At 43.6% G+C, this 18,375-nt stretch overlaps 1 protein-coding gene across 11 annotated transcripts in view; it reads right to left on the reverse strand.

The window, feature by feature from the left end:
* Positions 1 to 3,278: 3,278 nt before the first annotated feature.
* The window catches only part of ppargc1a (peroxisome proliferator-activated receptor gamma, coactivator 1 alpha), a 251,163-nt gene continuing 236,066 nt past the window's right edge, over positions 3,279 to 18,375 (reverse strand). For 4 of the 11 annotated variants that reach the window (XM_061031315.1, XM_061031322.1, XM_061031326.1 and 1 more), the window contains exons 6-13: positions 18,200 to 18,245; positions 17,903 to 17,976; positions 12,814 to 13,984; positions 11,070 to 11,162; positions 10,017 to 10,137; positions 8,282 to 8,403; positions 7,759 to 7,910; positions 3,279 to 5,080 (exon numbers count right to left, since the gene is read on the reverse strand). In XM_061031315.1, coding sequence (XP_060887298.1) covers positions 4,977 to 5,080; positions 7,759 to 7,910; positions 8,282 to 8,403; positions 10,017 to 10,137; positions 11,070 to 11,162; positions 12,814 to 13,984; positions 17,903 to 17,976; positions 18,200 to 18,245 — 1,883 coding nt within the window. In that variant the 3' untranslated portion in view covers positions 3,279 to 4,976. Of the gene's footprint in view, positions 5,081 to 7,758; positions 7,911 to 8,281; positions 8,407 to 10,016; positions 10,138 to 11,069; positions 11,163 to 12,813; positions 13,985 to 17,902; positions 17,977 to 18,199; positions 18,246 to 18,375 lie in introns of all 11 variants that reach the window. The other 7 variants (XM_061031317.1, XM_061031316.1, XM_061031320.1 and 4 more) reach the window with 2 other exon arrangements.

Consider the following 18,375-nt stretch of genomic DNA (forward strand, 5'->3'; position numbering starts at 1 on the left):
TGGGCAGACAAAATGCTCAGTTTTATTCAACATGATGGGCCCACAGGAAGTGACTCTTTTTCTCATGATCTAATGTGAGCCAAAGAATTCACGTGACCACAGCCAAAGAACACCACGGGCAGTGTGGCTTAAGCAACCGTCCCAAAGTTTGCACATCATGCAATCTGACTGGAATAACGGCTTCTACCCCCGCAGCCCCCTCCGTCATGATATGATGATGTTTCTAGATTTTTCTTCTTCTAGACATGGCGAAGTCTTATTGATTTGGCGTTGCTTGAACACTCTTGGGGTGTCAAATCCTTCCTGGCAACAGATTAGCATTACGTTCTTGACTTAAACTTTAAAAATGAACAGCTACACGAGGGTCAAAGGGAAGAAAGTGCAGAGGAGTTTGGGGGATTAAGACTAATCTTAGGTCTTCTGGTTCACTACAATCTTGTTTTTTATTTTCCTGCCAGCCTTGTATTTCGGAGATCAACAGTGTTGACTTGAATTATTGTGGTTTGAACAAAGAGAAAGGCTGTTGCTTCAGAGTCACCTGTCTCCATTGATAAAGAAGTGAAATGTGTGCTCCTGATGTAGCTAGTGCTAGGCTGACAATTAAAAAAAAGTGTTCTTGATGGTAAATTACTGGTTGGATAGCTCATGTTCCACCCCACAGGCTTTAATTAACCAGTCTCAGGTAGTCTAATCTTATTATCCAAGAGTGCTTTTTTCCCACACAGCGGCCTGCTTACATGCGAGGGATGGGATCCTCATAAAAGAGCTGCCATATTGGGCAAAGGTTTTACAGCTCGGCCACCAACATACGAGCCATTTACACATGCATGTCACACGTCTGAAAACAAAGGAGTAGTGAGTGCCACTTTCAGGATTCTGAGACAGCAGCCACAGCTCGATGCCAAATAAAATACAGAGCTCAGACAACTCAGCAGCAACATCTCAGTGTTTGTCCCACAGAGAGCCGCAGCCCCATCAAACCCCATTATCTCCAAGGCTACCACTTACCTCCAACTGGAGTCGAGATAGCTGCTTATCTAGTGGTTAATAATAAAAAAGACACATAACAGATAAAAAAGCCATCCTATCGTGATGGAAAGAGAGAGGTGGGAGAAAGAGAGAAGGAAAAAAAAAAAAGGCGACAGGGAGCGCGGGGGAGATTTCCAGGGACAGTTTCATTCTGTGGAAAGGGCAAGCAGAAGGAGACCTCCCGCTGTAATGCGGCAGCCAAGTCGAAATGAAAGGCGGCCGCGCTCTCTTCTCCGGGGCTAAACAGCGGCCTTAATAAAAAACACAATCAGACCCCCAACCTTAAAGTTTAATGCACATTCTTCCCATATTTCTCTTAAAAAAAGGACATGGTGGAAGCTCCCGGTGTGATCCCAGCTCCCAGGCGAAGATGTGTGTTAAAAGAAAGAAAAAGAAAAGAAAGAGGAGGAGAGGAGAGGGGGTGTTAGAGCCATAATGAAGCCCTATTGAATATCAAGCGCACCATCAACTTACTATAGCTCTCTCTATCGTGTTAATGAAATTGTTCCCCCCAACTTTTTAATTAACTCGCAGACGCATGGTGTGGAGTCAAGTTGTGGACACAGACAAAGACTGTAGTGTTCTCTCCCAGGTGATATGAATATCAAAGAGGGATGTTGCTCTGAATTAAGCTGAGATTCTTTATTAGGGGAGAAACTTCAGAGGGAGACAGATGTGCTGAGGATGGCCTCGTGTCACTTCAGTCAGCTTTCATTCAACACTTTGATTTATAAGCGCAGGAAGGGGGGGAGGGGGTATTTTGCAATCCACATTTGCAGCGTGCATTGTTTTCGGGACTTTTGAAATCATTTTCTTTAAAAAAAAAAAACTTGAAGGTTGTTCCTTTGATAGCAGATCATAATCATTCCTCAGCGCCGACTGAAAGTGGTACAACCGAGAAAGGAAGACAATAGAGAAAGAAAGGAGGATTTTTTTTTTTTTTTTCAAACACATTTCCCTTTATTGGCATGGTGAGGCTGATGAGAATTGCACATAAAAAATAAAATTCACAAGAAAGTCGTACAATAGGTAGAACCACAAAGGCATTGGTAAGGACTTCGCAGAAGGCAACGTGGATAGGACACAAACAGGTAACAACCCACAGTGGCCCCCCCCTTCCCCACATACACACACACACACACACACTTTCCCTAAAATCACAAACCCACACATACATTCAAACGTACATATTGTCCTTCCAAAAGAAACATGATTACCCAACAAACGTTTAAGCAGTGGCAAAGTCCTCCATAGTAGGTCACATTATTAAAAAGTCCGCCACAGTTGAAATTTGAACCATAAGGTGTTTATAATATATTGCTACTCTAGGCAATTTACAAAGCATTTTTTTTGTTACAATGATTAAAGCCACATCTATCAAATGGGACACGACACCATTACCCATACGCTATACAGACAGCAAAAAAGTGAAACAATGTCTCAAAACACAGGTAAAGGGTTTTTTTCATCCTTCCCTCCACCAATTTTTGTCTCTTTGCATCATAAAAATTAACCGTTTTCTTGTCAAACTCCATGAAAGGAAGGCTGTGATCAGCAAAAGCTTTCATACAAAAGGTTTTTTTTTTTTTTGTTCACCCTTCCTGTGATGGAAGCTGGTTCTCTCATTACTTGGCGCACGCTAGAAACGGGATATTAATTGAACCAGAAACCGCAAGGTTACCTTTTATGTCATGTAGCAGCGGCGGCGGCTGTGATATCTGGACTGTGAGTGGTGGGTGTGGGGTGGGTGTGGGGTGTGTGTGTGTGTGGGGGGGAGGGGGGGGGGGGGTATGTGATGGAGATTGGTGCGGCATGCGCTACATTGTTGAGTAGTTTTCTCTAGGCTTATAGAATGTCATTTAAAATCTGCCAGTAAAGACAGCTGAGAGGCAGATATCCAGAGTGGAATATACGGTACCGACTGTCATCCTGGACAAGCCATGCATCTACACAACACAGTTTCAACTCGACACATTTTACACACATGGTGGAGTTAAGAGTCAGGGTTTTTTTGCACAGATGTCACAAAGTAATGCGTGCATTACAATCACATAGACTCAATTACATCTTAAAGGGAAGACCAGGAAGTGAGAGCGAGGACAATCTAGTGTTTGTTTTTTCTTAACCGCACACGGTGATGTCACAATGATGTAATACCAACATACTGGAATGGAGTCATCCACACTAGCTAGCTAGCTAGCAGCGGCTGGGTAATGGGTCACGTCCAAAAACCACACAACAATAGGAGCTAAAATACAACTCTGAAAAATAATTTATTGCTTTTTATATATTTTTCTTTCATTTATATTATTATCATTGTTATTGTAATTAATCATCTTGTAATTATTGTGAATAATATTAGTAGTATCATCATTGTATATATATTTATATTGTACATCAAATACAAGATCTTTTAAAAAAGTCAGGAAAAGGAAATTGTAAACTTTTTGTTTGGCATTCACATAATCAAGCGTGAGTGGAGCGATGACAACAAGTGTTTACAGTGGTATCAAAAAAATCCTGCTAAATCATTTTATTGCTTCATGTTCTGTGTGGAAAGAAAAAACCGGATGTGACTGACGATAGTGGAGACTAAAAAAATAAACGAGTACGTCTGGAGTGATCAGCTGAATGTTTCGATTGTTTTGGAAAGGCATAGAAGGTAATATTATTATCCCCACCAAAGCATGTTTTGTACACCCTGTCTAGTGATTGAGAGTTAAATAACACAAATCGAAAGACGACATGAACAGAAAAATACATTTCATGAGGTACGCCATGTTGAATGGAGCCCATAAATAGTCTTGATTCAAATATTAAAATAAATAGATAAATATGTGTTTGTTCTGATTGAAAAGAGTTGAATGCAGTCGTTTCTTTCAGTAATCATATAAAGCAATAAAATCAAACTGAGTTTATATATATGTATAGATACACATCTACATATATATACTGATTGCTTCAGAAAGAATTAATAAAAAATGGGGTACCTTTTTTTTACAATCATGAAAAACACATTAAAAATGCATTTACACTGGTTGTATAAGCAAAAACACTGATTGAGAAAAACTTTATAAACAGATAAAACTATACATGGTAGACTGTTTTTTTCCCCAACAAAATAACTTAAAAAAGGACGTTTTGTTCACATGCTCCCTCAAAATGAGCAATAGGACGCTTATTTTTTTCTCTTTTTTACAATCATGTCATGTCTCCTAAACATCGTGTAGGTGTACAATATGTTTGACAGTATTGTAAGTACTACAGAGCGACATTCTGAATTAAGAAATTTTCTCTTCATTTTAAAAAAAGGCTGCATTTTACAGTGCATAGCTGTAACAAATAAAGAACTTTATCCGATATGTACATAAAATAAAAATATTCCTTTTTATAGTATTAGTAAATACACAGCTGCATTTCTCTTTAAAATGTAGACAACAATGTTACCTGGAGAAGTTGACCTCCAAGATACAATTCCCTATACTCTGGTTTGTAATGTAACACTAGATCCAAACACCAGATTTTCAAAGAAAAAAAGAAGAATCAAAAAGAGCAAAAGAACGAAATCTGGCTGAACAAGCTGCATGTCGTCACTCCCAAAGAATTGTGGGTATTGTAGTGCTTGGAGACAACAAAAAAAGTCACGAAAGTTCATCTTTTTCTTCTTTCATTGATGGTTGTACAGCAGTAAACCTGTGCACCAGGTTCTGAGGGTTCACTGGCTTTTCCCACAATGCATTGTCTCTTCCCGTCTCTCCAGCAGCTATGTTCATGTAAACTTTATTTTTGATATATTCATTTATATTGATATAGGTCTATAGACTTATTCTTCTATACTCTATGACATAGAGTGTAAAACTTGTGGTAGTCTCGTCGTCAAAGGAGCGAGAAACAAACAGTGAGGTATCAGAAGTCCCTCTTTGTGACAGCAGGTGCCACTGAACTGGTTACCTTCTCAGGCTGCGCTGGGCCTCCCTCAGCAAGCTGTCAAAATCCATGGAGTCATACTTGCTTTTTGTGGAGGCTGGATCAAAGTCGTCTGAGTGGGAGTCTGAAAGAGACGAGAAAGGAGGAGTTCAGTGTTAAAGAGGTATTCCATTGAAAATGAAGATAATACAGCAGCTTCATATTGTGGGGGGAAAAAATAGCGTTGGAAACTTCCAGAATATTCCGTCTTTACATCATTATTTCACAGTCAAATGTTTATCTTACAGTTAAAGCTCCTGTGATGACTTTTAGCTGGTTTTAAAACAGACTGAAATGAATATGGATGCTTCTTTCTGAGCTACAAAACCAAACGAGACCATCAGCATCAAGATTGGCTATTTCTGTATTGTGATTTTTAATGCATGGAGAAGCTGCCGCAGGGTAGGTGTCAGACGCAGCGATTTACCTGCATGCAGCAGAAACACCTTTCCCCGCTGAGTGACACATTTGACTGTGACGTGTTCATTACACACTTCTTACACATTTACAGGACCAAATAAGCAAAGCAATACGAGCCGAGGCTTTGTCCACAGGTGGCGCCAAAATCAACACAAAGTGAAAGTTCCTTTAATATGCAGTTGAGATTTAAAGTTTCCAAACTGCATAATGGTGAGGAAGAAAATCTGTTGCATATTTTGGCTACATATCTTTAAGTACACTACACTAACTTCAAAAGAATAACTACTTATGGAAAAACTAATTTGCTCCCAAAAGCCCATTTACGATCTTGTGTATGAATGGGCTCTAATGGGGTGTCCTATTCTCTTTACTTCTACATGTATGTACATTTGCGTTTTTTTTCATAGAACCCTAAGACACATTTAATCCATGGTGGAAAATAAAGTCTGTTAGATAGTAACCTAATAACTTCAACCAAAGATTCAAATAGTCAGAAAAGGAAAAACAACAGTCATGAGAGCATATAAATCTGTCATTCCATCCCTCATATGTCTCTTCTTCCTGATCAACTGATAATACATAAAGAGCATCTTATCTCTGCCAACAGACAGCTTCACAAATGCCCCCCCCCCCCCCCCCCCCCCCCCCCCCCTCCCCCTCCCCCAAAGGGGCCAGCAGCACACGGTGAGAGCTTTGAGAAATGGGAGTGACCATGGCAGCTGGAAGACGCCGGTCGTGATCTAATGCAGTGGCCACGGGCTGGATTGTGTCACACAGCGCACCTTGAGGGATGAAAAATACCCCCGGTGCTCTACTTTAAACTAATGGACAGTGTCTCCGAAAAAAACAAAAAAAAAAAAAAGGAAGCGAGGGCCTGTAAGATTGAAAAGACGAAGGGGGAAACTATTCCCTTTCAATCTCTTTATCCTGTGCTATCAGTGTGGGGACGACCAAAAATAGCCCACTCCTGACAAAGAGGCGGTCGAAATGAAGGCCCCTTTCCATTTCAGTGGACTGATTAGTCAATCCCAACATAATGTGTGTCCTCAAGGCTTTGGGATTAGCAACTGTTTCTGTGTGTCAATTTCTCATCATGCCGTCTCTTTAAAAGCCGATGGCTCCGAGCATGTGCTTTGGCAATGTATAGTAACCGCTTCATTTATTGAGGAAAGTGCTCTTTTTCTTTGCGGTGACCCGTTGACCCTCTTGCTGCTGTGTATTATACATTCCTGACCTCACTTCTTAGTGGTAAATACATGTCAAGGGTCGATATTTTCCGTATATGTCTCCATGATATCGAGGGGGGGGGGGGGGGGGGGGCGCGGGATTTAACATCATGGAGGCTTCTTTAGCTTTAGCTTCACTATGGCTACTCAGTTATCTACACCTAGGAAGAAGTTCTCTCAGGAGACAAGAAAGCAGCTTCTTTCTTCATATGTCAGAAGTGGGGCATCCTGCCAGAGAAAAAAAAGCCTGGATTTCATTGATATCCTGCATTATTTATCATACGCGTCATTCAACCCTGGGCTGCATCCATTTGTGTGCAGGTTTCTGTCTGTGATATACGTTCCTGATCAATATAGCAGCTATGTACGCACATGCATGTTTACTCCGAGGAATCACTTATGTTGGATGATTTTCCCCCCCTACGCTGCATTCTGGCTAAACCCTCTGGCTCCCAACAAAGGCAGCGAGTAACGGCGAGTGTGCCTGCTTTCACAGTGGCCCCTTCCTCTATGTAAAGGAGCGGCAACAGCTGGCAACAGATGGAGGCTGGCTCTGGAGGGAGGGAGAGATTGCTGGGACTTAACCTTGCTCCCACCTTCCTCTTCCTCACCTCATCTCTTTCCTTCACCGCGTCTTCTTCTGTCTCTTGTAATTTCATCTTTTACCCCTCCCCTCCCCTCCTCTTCATGCTCTTAAAGGTGATTCCCACACCCACGCACATACTGTACATCCAGAAGCGGGTGAAAACACGCCTTGCACACAGCTGCGCGCATGCTTTGAAGAGCTATCTTTCTGCCCGATGTGTTGCATTTCATGTGGACAAAGTAAAAGCATGCAGCAGGTGTTAAAGAGTCTGGACTTTGCCTTGTTTTCTTAAAGGTGCCTCAGCTACAAAACTGGATTTATTATGGATTATCTTTGTGCTCTGATCAGTCTTTAATGCTTGCTGGACAAGAGCTGGGTCACTTTTGCTCTTAAAGCATCGCTCCAGTCTTCTTTTCAGGCTAATTTTCCCGTCTTGTTTCACTGGAAGTAATTCCCAAAAAATGCAAAACACGCCGGATGACAGCGGGGGACTGATGGAAAATACACACACAAAAAAAAAAAAACACTCACCTAAGTCTGTGTAATGTGATTTGCAGAACTGCTTCTGCCCGCCGAAACACAGCTCGAACTGAGGCTCGTTTGACCTGCGTAAGGTGTGTCCGTTCTCAAGGGCGGCAAAGGCGTCACAAGTGTAGCGGTACGTGATGAAGCCAAAATTGTCCCTGTTCAGGAATAGAAAAACCATACGTCAGAACGATGCTGTGGGGGCAACAAACAATAAGCACACACAGGGCCCTTGTCTTCGGTGGCGATCACGCTATTTATATGCAAAAGAGAATCAATAAAAGTGTATCTTTAGGGCGCTGTAGATGGATCAGGAGATGCTCTTAGACTGCACAAACTCTGTCTTTGTTTTAGACCTTCAACACTTTTCTTTTTTGTTTTGTTAAAGTTCAAGCCTCCTATCCCTCTGCCCTACATCCAGACTTACATATAGATGCACACACACACACACACACACACACACACACACACACACAAACACACACTCACACACACAAGAAAAGAATAGAAGTTTGTCCTGGGGCCTTACCCATCGTCCCTCAAGTTCACTGCACATTCTTCAATCTCGCCAAAGACTTCAAAGCGACGCTTCAACTCTGTCCGGGTGCAGTCGGACCTCAGTCGCCCCACGTACACCACCCGTCTCTCCTCCTGCTCGTTAAAGAGGAAAGACAGACGGAGATTAAAAGGGGGAGCCGTTTTTTTCCTGTTTCCTCTCCCTTTCTTCACCCAGCCTTAATGAATTGGTCTTGATCACTCCTGTGGATACTACAGCTGACTCTAGCCACCCCCCCCCCCCTCTTTTTTTCTTCTTTGTCCCTCTACACTTTGTGTGCGTCTGTGTTCCTCTGTGATTGGTTCAGCTTGTTATCTGATAGAGTTGCAGATAGAGGGCCCCTCAGTCTGCCTTGGCACCACAATTCCTTTTTTTTTTTTTTCTCGCTGCAACTCATCAAGTGATTTTTATCAAATGATGCCATGTCTTAAGTTTGCTTCTCCTTTTTGTGAAGTCTAAAAATAAAGCGCTAGAGTGACTCAGCCATACATTAAAAAAAAAAAGCCTTTTTCTTTTTCTCCTACTCGTACAACGCACAGGCATGGCTGCTAAATAAGAAGTCTGTTAATATGACATGGATATTCATTTCCAAGAGACGGGGAGCATTTAGAGCCACGGGGCAGAAAACATGAATTTCCTTAAACCTCAGAGGACGTTGGGGGTCATAGTGGAATAATTTAGGAACACGCCGCACCGGGCTGCAATTACAGCTTTTGAGTAGTTTAATTGCATCTGCTAATCATATAATATAGCATGAGCCTGGGGCTATAGTGTTCCACCAGTATTATTTATTTATTCATTCATTTACTTGCCATTACAAAAGGCAGATCCGCTGAGGCTTGTTGAAGTTTTAAAAGCCGTCTTGAGGGTACTAGGAACACGTGTGTAAATCAGTGGCCTTGTGCTCAACTCAAAGTTCACCTTTGCTCAGTGAGTCTGTGAAGCAGCAGTAGAAATACATATTAACTACAGATGGCTGTTTTTGATGCCTTTTCCACTCTTTAGTGCTTACATATAGTTTGAACAAAAAAAAAAACGGACTTGCTGAATTAGGGGTTTAGATGCTGACAACTGATAAATAAGCTGCCTTTGGTTGATGGCCCCCTAAGGGCTGCCTGTGTGTGTGTGAGACAGACAGACTAACAGACAGGAGATGCCTTCACATGCACCGCCTCCCAAACCTTGTTTGACAGCTTGAGCTCCGCTGCTCATAATTGTTTGTCTTTTCCATCTCTGAATATGCATGCATGCCAAGCCAGGTTTGCCTTCCTGCATCATTTAATGTGTGCTTTATCAACGGGTGGTGGTGGTAGCTGCAGGAAAACTGAATGATTTCACACCAAGACGTGCAAAGCAGATTTATGAGAGAAGTGTGGCTGGATTTTGAAACGCACCGTTCAGCTCGTTTCAGTTTTAGACTATTTTAACATTTTACCCCTGTGGTGTGATTAATAAGAGTGGACAGTGTTTCCAGACCACAGAGATGTTAAAAATACACAACCCGGAGATAAAGAGGAAGGGCCTGTCGCCTGAATCATTCAGGAACTCACTTCGTATGTATAGAGCGGCTGTGGCACATTGCATCGGGGCTGACGGCTGTCTCATGTAAGTGTGTTTGTGGTTGCAGAATTTCCTAACAGTGATTGCATATTTTTTTTTAGCAGCACAGCAGGAAAGTCAAGCTTAGAAATGAGGTGGGTTGACTCACTATTGCTTTTTGCTTTTGCTTCTCTCGCTGCTCGGCCCGTTCAAACTCCCGCTTCTCGTAGTCCCGCCGGTACTCCTCCCTCTTCAGCTTCTCATGCTGGTATTCCTCATAGCTGTCATACCTAGGGAGAAGAAGAAAAAAAAAGAGAGAGGTGTGACTTCACTGTCCTACATCGCCCTCTAAAATTCACCCTCCTACAGAAGAACTATTGCCAGTATGCACAGAGGAGTAGCCCACCATTTCTCCCCCACTGATGGTAGGAAAAGGTGTTGAAAAGGAAGAGGGGAAACGGACATGTTAATAAGATGTCTCTCCGCCATTGCGATGATTACCGCGCCCGCAGGAAAAGGCCCGCGGGAGAGACGGTGAGCAGCGCGGTCGGGGAGCCGGGCAGCTGCAACTGTCAGCACAACTTCACATGTCATTACTTTCTGCTTACTGAAGGCTTCATCAAGAGGGAAAGTGCAACTTCTCTCTCCCCCACACCACCACCACCGCCACCACCACCACCACCACCCCGGACTGGCACAAGACGTGTCCGTTAAGTTTTCAACTGATGAGCCACTCTTAGGCTTGTCGTGTGTCATTAGGCCTGTGGGTGCCAAATCAGCTCAGAGCGCTGGGATGGTGTCAGTCTCCCTCCCTCTCTCTCTCTCTCTCTCTCTCTCTCTCTCTCTCTCCGTCTCTCTTTCTTGACTTTGCAGAAGCTCATGAAAAAACTACAGAGGCGCTTAGTTTAATAAACGTCATTCTACAGCTGGGAGGGTCGACTCTGAAGTGAAGCATGAGTGTGCATGTGTGGGGTTTGGGATTCTTTTCGACACAAGTCAAATAGAACATGATCAATTAAACACATTTGTCCTGAATGTTTTGTCACGAGGCCTCCAGTGTGAATGGTGCAGACTGCGAGAGAGCTTCTGCTTGACAGGAAACTAAACCAGGGAATATTTGACTTTTTGTGAGTGGTGACAGGAAAAAAGTTACTCGTGATGTGTTTTGTCTTTTGCAACTTCCAAACAAGTGTACCAAGTTGATCTGAACTAAGATGCTCACCTTGGCCTGCGGCTGAGAGGAGATCGAGACTGAGGGTTGGGGTTCTTCTGAGTCCTGGAACGAATAGTGCTCAAATCTGTGTTGTGACGGGACCTATGTGGAAAAAAACAGATACTTTTTTTAAAATCAGAATCTGATTCAGAATCTGTTTCATTTTTAATTTTACACAGGGCATTTGTAAGAAACTGCTGCTGATCTCACACTTACATCTACTCATATCATATAATGCAAATTTCTGAAGACTCGATTAATTTCTCCAGAACATTATTACCTTCTTTAATACTTCCAAGCCCCATTCAGGTGTACAAAAACTGGGTTAATTCCACATGAAAGCCCTCATTTTCCTCCTTACTTTGTCCCAACCTAACCCCTGGAAAAGGAGAGCGAGCATGATTTTTCCTCAGAACTCTCCTCCACACCTGAGCAAGCAAAAACCCACACCTGCTATCTATGTTGTATGAAGGAAATGGTCAATACTGTGGGCCCCGGTGGCCTGACTGTGGAGCTTGTACCCCTGCTCTCCTCAAGCTTCTGATACTTAATTATTGAAGTGTTGCTGAAGAAGGAAGACCTGAATAATGGAGGGGGGAGAGGTTTGGGAAGCTCACATAAGCAAAGCACCGCCAGTTTTGCAAAGATGGAGGATCTTACGCTGTGAAACTTGAAACGCAGAGGAGGGATTTTGAGAGTTATTCTGCTGAAATTCTATTTATCTTTTCAAGCTTCTTGTTCTATTGTTTTGGAAAAACTCAGATCCCAGCCGAGTATTTTCAGAAAGCCTGTCAGTGTCAGATTCTGAGAGAGTACCTCGAGACTATTATTGTATAATTTGTGAGCAAGTCGGTGTGGAACGGAATAGAGTGATTCTATTGGCTGTGCAGAGTAAACTGACCTTTAAGTAATCAAGCAAACAAAGTGAGTCAGTGCAGAGGAGTCGTACACTCAATGAACCACAACTGACAAACTGAATTCACTCACATCTTCCTCACAAACCACAATTCACTTCTGTTCTTCTGCTGAAGAAAGAACAACAGCTGAAAACCCCTCAGCTCTGATCAAAGGGAAGCATGGGAAATGTAGTTCTCACACAGAGCTATGATGATGATAGGAGTCTCTTTTGAGGGGGGTTTCAAGTCTACACTCCCACAGCCTGGATTCGACTTTCATCTCTTGGGATGTAAAGGAGGAGGGTTTGCCACTCAGTAAAAACAACAGCTGCCTGCTTAAAACAATAGCCTCAGCATCAAAAAGAAAACAGGAGCAAGAGAGAAGGGGGGGGGGGGGGGGGCTGTTAGGAAGACACTCAAATAAAAGTCCTGCCTGGAGATTAAAACTCATACTGTTCAAACGTCAACTGCTTCTGGCACGTTTCATGTTCTGGGGTTTTCTCTTTTTCTGTGTTGTTTAGAGGGCAACATTAGACCCAACGCTTTCCTCATTATCTGTTGCCACCTGGTTTAATAGGCAGAATTTCTATAGCGAATGCAGAAAGGTTCATTTCTTTGTTGGACTTGCCAAAGTCTGCATTTAGTAAGTGCAAAGAAAAGACTAGCAGGAGGGCAAGAAGCCATGGCATGCCAGCCATGAGTCTCCAGGGTCTTTCCTGTCTGACTCCAGCTCTGACGACTGATCAGAACTGTTTTACACTCCTACGATAGATCCCCTGCCAGCTCCAAGACCTGTTTGAACTGCATGGGTGGCAAGCAGCCAGGGAGCAGCTAAAAGGGTTTGAGATATATCTTACCAGGAGGAGGGGTGTCTGTCGGGTGAGCTGGAGAGGGATCGCCTCCGGTGGTGCGAGGAGGAGCTGCGAGAGCCGGAGTGGGAACGAGAACGGGAGCGGGAGCCGCTGCCTGTCCAGGAGAAAGGCCTGCCCGGCGAGAGGAGTAGGGAGGACGGAGGGGAGACGGAGCCTCGTGAGGGGGAGCAGCTGGATGGTGGGGAGCAGGAGGGAGAGCATGGGGGGCAGTCAAAGAGTAGGTCCAGTGGAGTGCCCTCCCATGGATATAGGAAGCGACTCTCACGGCCCTCGCCGAGCTCGAGCTCTTCTTGTAAGGGGAGGAATCCCGGGTGCAGGTAGGTGGAGCCAGGCAGCCTTTGGGAGTAGTAGCCATCCTCTCCCTCCTTGGGGGGCTGATGGACCGCAGCTTTATTGGGTTTGCTACCTGGTTCTCTCTCCTTGCTACCCGGGCTGTAAAGGGCTTTTAAGGGGGGTCCAAAGTGCTTATTGAGTTCTGCTCTGATTTCCTGATCGCACAGAAGCTTCCGGCTGATGGCAGAGAGGTGTAGTTGGTCCCCATCTGTGGTGTCTTCATGGACCTGGACTGCTTCTTTATCACCCATAGAGGTGAGGTTCTTCTGCTTATCCAGAGGACCACATGGAGCTGATAATGGAGAAGATGAAGATGAGGATGATAAGGAGGACGCTGGCATGGCTGAGTCCTTACATTCGACATGCCGGTCCTCTGCTTTGCCAGCAAAAGGCAAAGGAGCAGCGGTGGTTATTTCTGCCGCTGTCGTCATGGTAACAGTGGCTGTGCTGCCGTCCTTCTTAGCGCCAGCCAACGCCTGGCAATAGTCATGGTCACTGTAACCGCGTGGCACTGCCCGCTTATTGTTGCTAGCGCCACGATGCTCCTCGAGGCCACACCCCGCTGTGTGTTGGGTGTAAGGGAGGGCGGGGGACGCTTTGCTCAGCTGGGCATAAAGCTCAGTCTGTTCGGGACCCTTTCTTGTGGGGCCCCCGCCTGAGGCACCTGGGGCCGGGGCCAGAGCGCCGGGGCCCGACTCGCTCAGCCTTGCTCTTTTGCACACCAAGGCCGAGGAGGAACATGAAGACAACTTGGTTTTGAGCGATGCTTTGAAAAGATTCTCTTGACTGGCTTTGTGTGGGGGCGTGGTAGGTGGTGTCAGACCTGCAGAGGGAGGCACAAAGAGAGAAGGGTGGTATCAATAAAATTTAAATGGAGTCATAATGCAAATCCCTCCAAATACCCCCTCCCCCCCTTACTTACCTATAAACTCACAGGTCAGTTTATGGACAGTGGACACAGATACATGCTTGATTAAAATATTCACTTTCCCTCGGCCTAATCCTGATCTCGATTTTATTGCAATCTTGACAGATTAATGTAATGCTTGGTGTAACTTAATATGATGGCGCTGTAATACGGATGACTTGCCATCTCCTTCCTCTCTGACCTTGGAAAGATCCCTTTCCATGAAAAAAAAAAAAAACCCACAAAACCCTGCAGAGGACGAACTTAATGCATCCGATGGAAGAAAAAAATGAAAGAACAAGTATCATAACTCTGCCCGCTTCACGTGAGTGTCCACTCTGGATGGCAGCCAATTCATCTGAATAAAACCAAAGACATTTTTTGCGAAACAATGTTGCTTCCCTTGAAGTACAAATCCGCCTGTCGGAGAATCATACCATGCTGAAACGTCTGCTTTTTCATGGCAGCACAGGAAAACTGTCGAATGGGTTGTCATTCTTCTCTGATGGCATGTCCCTACTGCATGAGCCCCCGCCACCCAGCCCCCCCACCTCCTACAGATTTACAACCAGACAGATGGCAGTTATATGGGAAGTCCTGAGATGAGCCCACTTTATAGCATTGTTAATGCACTCACACAAACAGCAGCCACCATTACTCTCATTCTGTCTTTCCTCCTCTCCTTTAGTCATGTATTCTCCCCTTTCCTTCTCTTCCTGTTCCCCGAATCAATCTCCACTTCTCCCTTTTCCTCTCTTGGTATCATATCCTGTTTCTGTCTCGCGCAGAACAAATGTGCCCACACACACACACACACACACACACACGCACGCACACTCGTCGCTAACAGTCTCTCACTGGAGTCAAACTCCCGACACTTTGAAACACCTACGCTCTCCCCTCTTCTTTGCCTTTCTTATAATGCACATCATTCTTCCCTCGCTGGTGAATTGCACCAAATGACAGCTATTAGTATCAAATCCAGTGTTAGAGTGTGCAAAGGGAAGACAGCCTGATACATAAATATGCAAGTTTCTGAAACCGCTTGCTGTGTTTGGAATGCCTGATCCAACGGCTTAGCATCCTACTTATTAAGGAGATGTGTCTGTAAGGAGCCTCTACTCCCTCTTTTTTTTCATACCCTCTTTCTTCCTTCTCTCAGCTCTCAGAGAGATATAGACATTTACTGTATGAGCAGCAGAAAGGAGAGAGAAAGAGGGTGTGCTACACATAGCCTGAGGAACTTCTGTTTCACCATGAAGTGCCATCTGTCCAAAACAATGTGCGACGTGGGGTCATAAACTAGGCGCCATTAGCGATGGGGTTGAAATAAATCAGAATTAGATAAATATGTGCCTCTCAGTCAAACGTGCTGGTGATGGATGATCCACTGGTTAAAACCAATCATGAAGCCAATAGAGAGAAAGTCAGTAAGACAGCAAAAAAAAAAAAAAAAAAAAAAGGGTTTTGCAATCTTTTTTTTCTGGTCCAGATGCAAATTGCAACCAGTTAATAACCACTCAGAGCTTAAAGAGTTGATCCGGCGTTAAGCCATGCAAATATCTACACACAGACCACCCCAGTGTCATGAGATACAGTAATTAAAGACAACACGGCAGCACAGGGTAAATCTATTAGCTTGGCAAAGATTAGGCCGATCCCAGGAGAGCTCACTGCTTGTTGTTGCCTCTACTGAACCTTTATGAGAGGTGTCAAGGAAACATGCAGCCAACAGTGAAGGAAGAAAGCCTTCTTTAAAGCTCCTGTGAGGAACTTTGGATTTTGGCGACTATTCTGGACGAAACGGGATCTCATATAGCCTTGAAGACTTTGTCCCTTACAGCATCATACTCTCTTTTAACAGTCAATGTATCACTATCAAGAATCTTTGCCATGGAAAACGTTTTAAAAAAATATATTTTTTCCTGCAACAATCTGTTATTAACTCCATCTGACAGCAGTTGTTTAAGGCATTAAAATAACAATATAGAAACAGTCAGTCTTGCTGGGGTAGTCTTCTTTGCTTTTGTTGCTCATAAGGAGGCATCAGTATTCATTTAGGATTGTTTCATAGCCAGCTAAGTACTCCTGATAGGAGCTTTAAGTACTAAATAATGAATTGGCAGAGAACAAAATGTACAGGTTCGTATCCAACTGATAAATCTTTCTATCAAACAGTAACCACTACTACTACTACAACGCATCATAAAGCCATAAATAATGTTGCTGACCGCATTTAATGGAAAGTTCCACTAGTGAGTTTCCTCTCAGGTGGTGGGTGGACCTGCCCTCCTGGCTAACTTCCATCTGGTTATCAGTAACACCGTGATAATCTCCATTGTAGTGGAATGTTACTCAAAATCTGCAAAAGACATGTAACTCAGGACCTAATAGCTCTCAACCCTGCTTAAAGGGGTCTATTTCCATCAGTCTCTTACAGCACGAGACTCAAAAGCTAATCCCTAAGAAGTAAAAGGGGCTCAGTGACCCAGAGCTTCCTGGACTAATGACTTTTTCTGCTAATATTCAATCCAAAATTTGTGAAGTCACATGAAAGGCTTTCTTTGACAAGGTCTGTTGAATGGAACGGACACTTAGATTTGGCCACAGGTCAAAAGGCTCACCCACGTGCAGTAAAACAGGAAGAAATATTAACCTCGCTTGATTGCCCCAGAGCTTAAGCAGCGCAGCTCTTTCACTGTGCTTGGTCTCAACAGGCATCCCCTTTGACCCTGGAAAGCTTATCTACACAAAAGGGTTAAACAGCACTTCGACCAAGGTCAGAGGGAAACAGGGAGACCCTCTTGGGGTTTGATGTGCTTCAAATTTCCATACCCCTAAAGAGACATGAGGTATGTACGAGGACTGTTTCTCCTGCTGGTAAATGAGTACTGGAAGGGGCCAGTGCCACATCACACAATTTAAGGGGCTAAAGGGCAGCCATATAATTCTTATAATTTGAAAAAATGTAATCGTAGTAAGACTTCAAAAATGGATATATGACCCTCAAATTTGGCCTTATTGTCACCTTTTCTTAACGTTTTGTTCTAATGCAGTTAAAGCTCCCGTAAGGAATTTATAAACGGTTGTTAAACAGACTGACATTAATAGTGATCCCCCATATGAGCTAAAAAACCAAACCAGACCATAACGATAAAGACTGATTATTTCTATATAGTTATTTTAAATGTCCCAAACTCCTGCCACCGGGTAGGAGTCAATCAAACGCTCCATACTTTGTTTACGATGATAAAGATTCACAGTGACTGATATGTTTGACTGCTCAAAGAGAGTAGCAGTGTTTTTGGTTGTTAGCAGAGGGATGAGAGATACTGCTTTGTCCACAGGGGGAGCCAAATGTGACACAAAATGACACTTCCTCACAGAATCTTTCATTTGAACTCAATAACATAAAAAGATAATGTCGATAAGCAGCAAAGATCATACAGGCAAAACGGAATAACACTGTAGAAAGCAATTAAAGCACTAACACCTTGATTTAAATGTTCCTATCATATGTAGGCTAAGTAAGCTGTCAGTCAGAGAACATTAGGATCTGATAGAGGCAGAGGAAATGCATATTAACTGTTCAGTAACAGGAGGGGCGGTGTGGTAGAGAGGGGAGGGGTTTGCTAATAAACCCTGAAGAGATTGGAAAGCCTAATCAATACTCAGGCATATAAAAGAGTTCTCCAATGCCTTCACCGAACTCTGAACTGTGGTGGAACTATCAAGATGGTGGAACCAGTTAACCCATTATTAGCTCCGATAAGCAGGTGAGAATATTCACAGATTAGCATTACATGTTTCAAATAATCAGAGAGGTTGGCTCACCTGGGGTTCCAGCAATCTCCACACTTAATGTGCGTTCAATGGTTTTGTTCTCAAACGGTGATCCCTTGTGGTCACTGGAAGACAAAAAGAAAGGTGCAACATTTTACTACTCAGGTGACACAAAGACTAACGAAGCTTTTGTGATTTTAGAAATGGAAATGAGTCACAAAAAAATGCCTCAACTTGGATTCTAAATCTATATCGTTCTCTCTAACTTTTGTCTGTTTGTTTTTTTTGTTCTGTAGTTTTGTTGCTGCTGTCTGCCTGGAATAATGTGGAAAAACTTCTCACACTTACTTTGGAGACTCTGGGGTCAAAGGAAGTGGCAAGGTGGTTGGTTTGGCTGCAGAACACAAAGGAGCATGGGTAATTATTGATCTAGGTATAACACTCATGGCAGAAGAGAACAGGTCCACATTCTGCAACAATTAACCTCAAATTGGCTCACTGAATGCAATTATTACTACAAAAAA

The sequence above is a fragment of the Labrus mixtus genome, chromosome 23 (assembly GCF_963584025.1).
Source record: "Labrus mixtus chromosome 23, fLabMix1.1, whole genome shotgun sequence".
Lineage (NCBI taxonomy): Eukaryota > Metazoa > Chordata > Actinopteri > Labriformes > Labridae > Labrus > Labrus mixtus.